We start from the raw sequence: 10407 nt of genomic DNA on the forward strand, positions 1-10407 counted from the left end.
TAATGGTTTCGGCCAATGAAAAATAAGATTTCTAATTTCTTTTTGAATTAAAAAAATCAAGTTCCAAGTAGATATTTTAATTAATTAATTATTAATATATACAACTCCATCGAAAATCAAACACTTTAATAATCAAAAAATAATCGATTGCCACGTAGATAATTAATTAGGTGCTACATAGACATTTTAATTAATAAATTAATTACTAATATATACAACTCCATCTAAAATCAAACACTCTAATAATTAAAAAATAAATCTAAAATAAACTTCATCCAAAATCAAACAATAATCTAAAATAAAATAAATAAAGTTCAATTTAAAATCAAACATTAATCCAATATTAGAGCGCCACGTAGAAAAATCTAATGGCTTCGGCCAATGGAGGAATATTTGCTGAAATATTAGAGCGCCACCTAGGATTACTAATGGTTTAGGCCAATTAATGAAAAATAATATTTCTAATTTCTTTTTGAATTTCAAAAATCAAGTAACACATAGATAATTAATTAGGTGCCACGTAGATATTTTAATTAATTAATTACTAATATATACAACTCCATCGAAAATCAAACACTATAATAATTAAAAAATAATCGATTTCCACGTAGATAATTAATTAGGTGCCACGTAGATATTTTAATTAATTAATTACTAATATATACAACTCCGTCTAAAATCAAACACTCTAATAATTAAAAAATAAATCTAAATAAAATTCATCCAAAATCAAACAATAATCTAAAATAAAATAAATAAAATTTAATTTAAAATCAAACAATCATCTAAAATAAAATAAATAAAATTCAATTTAAAATCAAACATTAATCCAATATTAGAGCTCCAAATAGAAAAATCTAATGGTTTCCGCCAATGAAAAATAAGATTTCAAAATTAATTTTGAATTAAAAAGTCGAGTGCCACGTAAAGAAATGATTAACTTTCACGTAAATATTTTTTATTAATTATTTATTAACATTACGCATATACAATTTCATCCAAAAACAAACACTTTCATAATAAAAAAAATCTTAAATGGAATTCAATGCAAAATCAAAATCAAAATCAAAAACTAATCTAATCTAATATATAAAAGTAGTATATACATAGTATTTTTATTGAAACATAACAATTTAATAGAATCCGTGCATCGCACGGGCTAAAATCAGTAATGTATAAAGGTAACTATTCAACCTTTTAAAACATTTACCCATCATTTTTTTTTTCATAATATAAAAGCTAATAAAAACATATTAAAAGTTACAAAAAAATAGATAAAATTATAAAAACAAGGTAAAAGTTATCCAAATGTACAATAAAATTATTGTATATATACTTGTGCTTGCAAGAACTTTTGATACAAATATGATTCATCGTCCACTTTTATTCATAATAAAGACAAATAAATTGCATATATACATAGCACTACGTACTACATACGGAGTATATAGCAACCATAACGGACAACAACTCACAAACAAGGATAACAATAACTTAAGCAATTCACGAATTAACATATCCCTAGCTTTAATTCCTTATTGGTTTGTGAAAGCTAATTAGAAATTATCTTTCACTCTATTTTTAATATGTCATAAATTGAAGGGAATATTTATACCACATTAATTTTATTTTAGAATTCTTCTTTTACAACCATTGGCAAAGCCTTTAATTTTTGTATTTTCTCCATCTTCATCACCTCATCTAGTTGTCCCAAGGAGAAGGAACCAGTTCAACACAAACTGCATTATAAGGACCTCGAGAACAAGTGACAGGATATCCAGAATTGCTAGTTGGACAACATGGAATAAATACACAATTTTCACCCACTCCCGTGCAACCTTGAAGCCTCGTCTTCAATGGTGGCTCCTCAACTGCAACCACCCCTTCCTTAAATTTTTGTATTATCTCCATCTTCATCACCTCATCTAGTAGTTCCATTTCGTTGATCTTGGTGTGTCCCAACCTTCCCCATGTTGGCACTATTATAACCCCAACAATCCAACATGAAACACGTATCAGTAACAATTAATAATGTATACCTATTGTTAATAATTAACCACTTAGTCTCCTTTTTTTTTTTTGGTGTAAAACGTTTTCAATGAAAAACCATTTTCTATTAAAAACATTTTCCAAGGAAAAACGCAAATCTCAACCAATTCCAATCCTACGTGTCACTCTTTTAATTAATGGTACCACAAGGGTGTCACCTAGACCGCAACTCATCAAATTATTTTAACTATCAACGCCATATTTTTACTTTGAAAATATTAAAATAGGTAAAACATAAAAAAAGACGGAAATAAATTTTATTATGGTTATAGTAAATATATATTTCCTTTTGTTTTGTAAATTATAAATTAAAAAATAGAAATACAACCTAATAATATAGTTTGATATTACTATATATTTCCTTTTATTTTGTAAATTATAAATAAAAAAAATAGAAATTACAACCTAATAATATATTTTTATGTAATTAAGAAAAACAGTTGCGACAAAAATTATTTTGCCGCATGTTGCGACCTATATCATTTTGCTAAAATAATATATGGTGCATAAATATACAAGTCTTCAATAAGTTAGTTTGAAGGGTGAAGTACTAAATTTGATTGAATCTTAAGGAGTCTAATAATAATTTAATTATTTAATAATATTGAAATGATGACATGGTATAGGAAGAAAGTATTAAGACAAGATCCCTTGATCTTGCTCTAAGACTTTCATCATAGACTAATTTTGTATATTTAACCTATACATGCATAATACACTTGGCTAGGAGCATGATAAAAGAATTGAACATAATAATTTGATAAATGTACGTACGCGTGACAGAAGTAAATCGAAGGATTAGCATGCCTGATATATATTACGAATAATTGACAATTAAAGAATAATATAATGAAATATTGAAAATTGTTAGGTATATCCGAATGCACCGTACACTCAATGGTACTTTTATGTCCATGTGTGGTTCATCTTACATTTTCTCTTCACATGTAAGAGGAAAAGAGGGTGCATACACCGTGCATCCGGGTACACCTAATATGTTATAATGAAATAATAAACATTTTATGCATGAATGAACCTGCCAAAGTAGTCACGAGTAAGATGGCAAAGATGGCCAATTTTGCCATTGCTTAGTTTCTGTGCGCAAAAGTATATAGCTAGTGTACTGATCTTGAGATTAGTTAGTTGTGTGAGTTGTAATGACAAACAATGTTTGCCTTATATATAAAGAATGAAATTATGTTCACCTACAAATAAAAAACTATTTTATATACCCAATTTAATTTCTACGAAAAGTATCAATAGTTGTAGGGACAACCTTTTTAAAATTAAGTAGGTAACCTAATTATTTATGTAATAAATTGCTTAATTTATCCCATCTTTTATATGTATCAGGGTGCAAGGTACACTTAATGATAAAGACTGTCATATGCATTTGTATACCCTATATAGTACAGAGTAAGTCACATCTTCAAATTCTTTTTTTTATTTGTATACGATCCAAAATCAATAGTTTTCTCTAGCACATTTTTTGCACTTATGTTGACCTTTATTGTTCATATAGTCATTCATTATCATTACCCTATTGTCTCAAATAGGCTCCCGTAAGAAGCGGGGTAAGGGGGTGTCGGTGTACGCAACCTTACCCTTACAATTGCAGAGAGGTTGTTTCCAATTATTGTTCATATAGTAACTATAACAAATTAAACACCAAAATTCTTAGATATGGTAACAATGTTTTGAAGCATAGTAACCTCATATTTTTAAAAGCGAATTGTGACTTAAAATCACATTATTAAAGCATAACATGTATCAACAACACAACATGTATCAACAACATAAATTAGAAACAAGTTGTTAACTTTATTTTAAAGCATGGTCCATAATAAATTTAGTGTGTATCAAGTCCATTTAAGAATTGGTGTGTAAACTTTAAGAATTGGTGTGTAATTTTTAACGTCTTTTGTGAATCATTCATAAAAAAATACTGTAGAAAAAAATCAAACGGCTTTTACCAGATTTGTCGTAGATTATTTGAATAAGTAGAATCCAAACCTATGTTTCAACTACTAAGTCGATCCTACGACTCTACGAGGTAACGAAGAAGTGTTTTAGGAAAATCCAAATCTCAACCAATCACAAAAAACGTGTTACTTCTTTTCTTGGGCTACCCTTTTTTTCAATGATTAAGCTTTTTTTAATGGGAATAAAAGCTCAAGAATACGAGGTGAATAAACTCAGCAGGTAAGTGATTAACAATTTATTGGCAAACAAAAATACGAGGTAACAATATCGTCAAATACAGCTGGTCATACTCCCACCCCATGACTAACATAAATTCATGTAGTTAGTTGGAACTCTTTTGTGACTTGGAGGTTATAGTAGCCTCATCAGCTGTAAAATGCATGAGAGTAGCTCAAGCCAAAACCTGCGTAGCTGGACTGGTTAAAACATGTGTTGGGTGCTGGTTCATTAAGGTATCTTCTTCTTACTGACCATAAGTCATTAGAATAGAAAAACGAACTCAAATTCAAGACATACATAAAAATCGTCTTTTAGTAAAATGGACAATTCTCGTGCTATGAACCTAAGTGTCTTCTAAATTCAACTTATTCACTATTAATAAAATAATTAGAAGAAAATAAAACGTCACTCATTTACAACAAAAAAATAATTACTCGTCGGCTTGTCACCACTCTTGCCGGGAGCTATCGGTGCCATTTCTCAATCTGAATTACATCGTTTGTCTTTTTTTTTTTTAATTGTTTCGTAAGTCTAGTTTATACTCCGTAGTTTATTGTAAGGGTCGGATGGATTATTACTTTATATGTGTCTTTGATCGTAATATTGAGCGACGACTATTTTTGGGCAGCGTATTTGATGAAGCAAACAACTGTTGAATGACGTCTGATAAAAAAAAAGTTATGAGGAATCTTTATGCCACTAAAAAGGTGACAACGATCATGTTGGGAAACTTCAGCCAATGCAATATGCAAACATGAAAATAGGTGTATCTTAGCGAAAAAATACTCCCTCGGTACTTTAATGATATGTGCATTTTCCTTAATCGGCGTAATTTAGAAGGTGGACCATGGTACACATAGAGCATGGTGCACCTTAAGAACATTAGTATATGTACGGGAAGTTCTACCGGCATGCCGGTAGGACAGCCCATAACAGCTATAACATAGGCATATATTCATAAGAAGCACCAAGGGTGCAGTCAGTATTCAGGGTTAACAATCCCAGCCGGCATTGCTCTGACATCACCCACCTATCAGAGCCGAAAGAGAGGATCCGGACCCAACGGGTAATAACCCGGATCCTCCGTACAAGTAACCCGTCTATATATACAGACCCTCATCAATGCCAAAGGTACGCAATTCCACCCCAATCATTCTTACAAGCATTTATTACAGATCAGCTATCAGCGTAATCTGACTTAAGCATCGGAGGGGTAATTCTCGGATCACCCCCGAGGCTAGTTAACGGTTTCACTGTGCAGGATCCAGTCAGCAATCTCAGTCGGAAGTCAATCATCTCTTTCCTGTTCCAAATCCACAACCGGAACAATTGGCGCTAGAAGGAGGGGACCCCCACTTGTAAACAGAACCCACAGCCAGACACGCAAAAAAAAAAATAAAAAAAATAAAAAAACCCCAAACCATCAAAGCTCACCATTGAGAATGGAAGGTACGCATTCGGATTCGTATAAGAAAAGCAAAAAACAGGCCTCGAAAACAACCCCACAGAGTACACAGACGACAAAAACAACAACCCCGTTGAAATCCACGATGTTCTTAGCGGAGCCAATCATAACACCCGTCAATGACGAACCCACCCCCAGCTAGGGAGCCAGTCGGTAGTCAGCAAAACTACGACTGCAGCAACACCCTTACATGTCCTTGGATACTCAGTCGAGGACGACGACTCACACGGAGAGCCCGAGAGCCCAGCCCAGAACGATACACAAATGCCGTCTGAACTCGCCGGTCAATTCTCGGAGGAACAGTTGGCTACGGCAAGAGCGGTGATGGCCGCGTTGTCGGCCCTGAAGCCAGCAAGAAAAGCAAACACAGAACCCGCACCCAGGACAATCACAAACCAGGCAACGGAAACACCAGTCGCCGAAAAAAGGAAGAGATTGCCGATAAGAAACCTATTCGGAGAACAAATCCTAGTGCAACACGAACAACACCCCAACACAAACCAGGCGATTGCTCTGCGCAGTCGGCCAGAACCCATGGTCATCGAGGAGACAAGAGAAGCGCCTCAGAGATACGCGCCGCGCCGTTACACCATCCAACCTGCAAACTCACCCCTGTGCGCGGGCATTCTGGAATAACCAATGGAGAAATTGAAGTTCCCACTCTGCAAGTATGCTGGATCCACGGATCCGGAGGTCCATTGCAACACGTTCGAGCAACATATGATGCTGTATACAGATTCCGATGCCATGTGGTGCAAAGTATTTCCCTCCACGCTGTTGGGAGTGGCATCCGGGTGGTATAAGGGACTGCCAAAGGGGTCAGTATACAATTACCGACAGTTAGAAGCAGAGTTCATGCTACGGTTCATCAGTCAGCAGCAGAGAAAGAAAACGTCGGGAGAACTGATGGCAATCACCCAAAGGAGCGGAGAGTCCTTAAGAGATTACCTCACCAGATTCAACAACGAATCCACCAGCATACCAAACTTGCAACAAGAGATAGCTGTGGTGGCCCTGATGAGAGGAATGAACCACTGCGAGTTCAAAAAATACTTGGGAAGGAAATCCTTCCCGGATCTGGGAAGCGCACTGGTGAAGGCCCATGAATACATCAAAAGTGATGAACTGATGACAATCCCAAATCATTATCAGTCGGCACCGACTAGAAATGTCACGCCTAGGCCGGTTCAGCCGGCGCAGCAAAGTCAGATCAGGGGATTCATGAAGGATGAACAAAGGAGGGACCTCAGAGGGAGAGATCACCAGAAACAGTCAACCAGCATATACCCCACGTTCCATGAATACACCCCATTGAACGCCCCAAGAGCCGCAATTTACAATGTCAAGAAGAACGAAAACTGGAAAAGGCCTCCACCAATGAGCGACAAACCCAGACCACAGTCGAAGTACTGTGCATTCCATGATGACTGTGGGCATTATACGGAAGACTGCAGAGATTTGAAAGATAACATCGAGGATATGATCAGGAGAGGCTACCTGACGCAATATAAAGCCCGACAGAACAACAACAACAACCAACAGAATAGCAGCCGGCAGGGTAATAACACAAACAGCAGGTTACCATCCACCCAAACACCACTCAGAATAGAACAAAAGGCACCAGAAACCAGTCGCAGCGGAGAGGCTAGAAACAATGGCCAGAAAGGGCCGACAGTATGGGCCATATCCGGCGGACCGTGCCATGGAGGAACAATCAGTGGAGCAGGTAGAAGCCTGGGCGAGCACCGCCACCTGATAAACCACCATAGCGCCAGAAAATGGCCGTCACCCCAAGTCATGCCAAACATCTCGTTCACCCCTGCCGACTGCCGCGGAATTATATACCCCCACGACGACCCACTGGTTTTGGGCCTCGAAATAGCAAACTTCCCAGTAAAAAGAATACTGGTGGATGGAGGGAGTTCAGCGAACATTATCTTTTGGGAAGCCTTCATTTAGCTGAAAATAGACGAGAAGGAGCTCACACGAGTCAACTATCCAGTGATAGGATTTTCCGGAGCCACTGTCTTTCCGGAAGGTAGCATCAGGCTACCGGTGTAGATTGGAGAGGGAAGGACCGCAAGGGACCTAATGGTAGACTTCTTGGTAATCAAAGTGTCGGCTGCATACAACGTCATAGTGGGTCGGCCATTCATCCACGATGCACAGGCAGTGGTATCGACATACCATCTAACCATGATATACATGTCCAACTTCGAGAAGGCTGAGAGAATCCGAGGCAGTCAAGAGTCAGCAAGATCATGCTACTTGACGGCATTAAAAACACCAGGCCGATTGACCCCATCTAGGAATATAACGAGAGAGGCAGCAACGAAAAGACCGGCAAAAAGCCAAACCCCAAAATCAGAGGGGGAGCAATCTCTGTTGCCCAAGAAGGAAAAAAGGCAGAAACAAGAGTCACCCACAATCGAAAGCATCGAAAAGGGGGCTACCTTGCCCAGGCTAGAGGCCGGAGGAGAGGTGGAGGGAATTGAGCTGGTGGAAGGAGAAACCGGCAGAACAGTGAAGATAGGAACCGACATTGACCCACAGTTGCGGGTAAACATGATCGGTCTGTTGAGAGAACACGTGGATGTGTTTGCATTTTCTTCAGACGAAATGCCAGGTATAAGCCCGGATGTAATTGAGCACCGACTGAACGTCGACAGAGCAGTTAGGCCGGTAAAACAAAAGAAAAGAAACTTCTCAACGGAAAAAAATCAAGAAATACAGGAGGAGGTAGAAAAGTTGCTGGCAGCAGGATTTATTGAACCATGCGACTACCCAGAATGGTTGGCCAACGTCGTAATGGTTAAGAAATCAAACGGCTCGTGGAGAATGTGCGTAGATTTCACAAATCTGAATAGAGCATGCCTGAAGGATTGCTACCCACTGCCAAGAATCGATAGGCTAGTCGACTCCACCTCTGGCCACGCACTGCTCAGCTTCCTCGACGTATTTTCCAGATACCACCAAGTCAGCCTTGCAAAGGCCGACAGGAAAAAAGCAGCATTCATCACCGAGGGGGGAGTATTCTGTTACAAGGTCATGCCGTTTGGGCTAAAAAACGCTGGGGAAACATACCAAAAGCTGGTCGACATAGTGTTTGCAAACCAAAAAGGCCGCAACATTGAAGTATACGTCGACGACTCCATAGTAAAAAGAAAATTGGAGACCGACCATGTGGACGACCTCATGGAAACGTTTGAAACTCTACGCCGGTACCAAATGAAGCTGAACCCCAAGAAATGTGTGTTCGGAGGGAAATCGGTGAAATTCTTGGGTTTCCTTGTCAGCGAGAGAGGCATAGACGCAAACCCAGATAAGGTAGAAGCAATACTCAATCTGCCTCAGCCAAAAAGCATCAAAGATGTACAAAGGCTGACAGGAAGAATGGCAGCTCTGACAAGATTCGTTAGCAAATCAGCCGACAGGTCGATCCCATTTTTCAACACTCTTAAGCAGAACGGAAAATTTCAATGGGGAGAAACCGAAGAAAGAGCCTTTGAGAAGGTAAAAGACCATCTTCGAGCTTTGCCAACGATAGCCAGGCCGGAAGAGGGCGACAAGCTGCAGTTGTATGTGTCCGCTTCAGCCCAAACCATTGCTGCCGTACTAATCAGCGAAAAAGACAAAGTCCAGCAGCCGATATACTTTGTCAGCCACATTTTAAATCCGGCAGAGGCAAGATACTCACTGATAGAGAAAATAGCCTATGCAGTCCTGATAGCCGCCCGAAAGCTCAGACCATACTTTGATGCACATACCATAGAAATCCTGACGAACTTCCCACTAGAGAAGGCTTTGCAAAAAATGGATACAGCCGGCAGGCTGTTGCGATGGGCAATAGAACTGTCGGAGTACGATCTTGAATTCCACCCGCACAATGCAATAAAAGCGCAAGCCTTGGCCGACTTTGTAGTCGAAGCATCTTATCAGGAGGATGAAGCCAAAGCAGAATCCTGGGAAGTATCAGTGGACGGATCAGCCGCTCAGTCGGGAGCTGGAGCCGGCGTTGTCATGACTTCTCCGACAGGAGATAAGTTCGAATACGCAATCAGATTCACTTTTGCAACTTCGAACAACGAAGCAGAATATGAGGCGGCCATCGCAGGGGTACAGCTATGTTTGTTGGCAGATGCCAAGAGGATAATAATGACAACAGATTCTCAGTTGGTGGCAAATCAGTTTTCAGGAGAGTATGAAACCAAAGAGCCGTCAATGCGGCGATATCAAGAGAAATTGAGGACACTGACAGCGAAGTTAGAAGCTTTTGAGATCAAGCTGGTCCCTAGAGCGTTGAACACTGCCGCAGACAGCCTAGCAAAACTAGCCAGTTCGAAAGCAGTCGAGCTCAATCGATCAGTAATGATAGAAATCATGCACAGAAGGAGTACGGAGGATAAAGGAAAAGAAATAATGGTCATCACGGCAAACAAAGAATGGTACGACAATATCTGGACGTACAAGACGACTAGAGTGCTCCCGGCCGATATCAAGGAGGCAAAGAAAATTAAAAAAGACGTCTGCTGGTACGTTATATATCAGGGACAACTCTATAAAAGAGCATTCAGTCTCTCCCTGCTGCGATGTTTGACGGTATACGAGTCCGCAAGGTTAATCGAAGAGATGCATGAAGGAATATGCGAAAACCATGTAGGAGGAAAAACACTTGCTTTGATCTGCCAAAG

The 10407-nt window shown here is 38.9% G+C and overlaps 2 protein-coding genes across 2 annotated transcripts; one reads left to right on the forward strand and one right to left on the reverse strand.

Annotated features, from left to right (window-relative positions):
• Positions 1-1352: 1352 nt before the first annotated feature.
• Positions 1353-3239, reverse strand: LOC110778272 (uncharacterized). Its single transcript, XM_021982843.2, has 2 exons — positions 3086-3239; positions 1353-1979 (listed from the first exon to the last, which is right to left on the reverse strand). The coding sequence occupies exons 1-2, from the start codon at positions 3132-3134 to the stop codon at positions 1702-1704; spliced, it is 327 nt and encodes a 108-aa protein (XP_021838535.1). The 5' UTR covers positions 3135-3239; the 3' UTR covers positions 1353-1701.
• A 3116-nt stretch (positions 3240-6355) lies between these two features.
• LOC110778271 (uncharacterized) lies at positions 6356-7675 on the forward strand. Its single transcript, XM_021982842.1, has one exon. The coding sequence runs from the start codon at positions 6356-6358 to the stop codon at positions 7673-7675; it is 1320 nt and encodes a 439-aa protein (XP_021838534.1).
• Positions 7676-10407: the final 2732 nt, after the last annotated feature.

Source organism: Spinacia oleracea, chromosome 6 (genome assembly GCF_020520425.1).
Source record: "Spinacia oleracea cultivar Varoflay chromosome 6, BTI_SOV_V1, whole genome shotgun sequence".
Lineage (NCBI taxonomy): Eukaryota > Viridiplantae > Streptophyta > Magnoliopsida > Caryophyllales > Amaranthaceae > Spinacia > Spinacia oleracea.

What these genes read in the sequence shown, in the direction of transcription:
- LOC110778272 (XM_021982843.2), bottom strand. Translation starts at nt 3,134, where the DNA reads ATGGCAAAATTGGCCATCTTTGCCATCTTACTCGTGACTACTTTGGCA. An exon ending in ACTCGTGACTACTTTGGCAG is followed by an intron (nt 1,980 to 3,085) that starts GTTCATTCATGC and finishes GGGTTATAATAG; the next exon opens with TGCCAACATGGGGAAGGTTG.
- LOC110778271 (XM_021982842.1), top strand. Translation starts at nt 6,356, where the DNA reads ATGGAGAAATTGAAGTTCCCACTCTGCAAGTATGCTGGATCCACGGAT.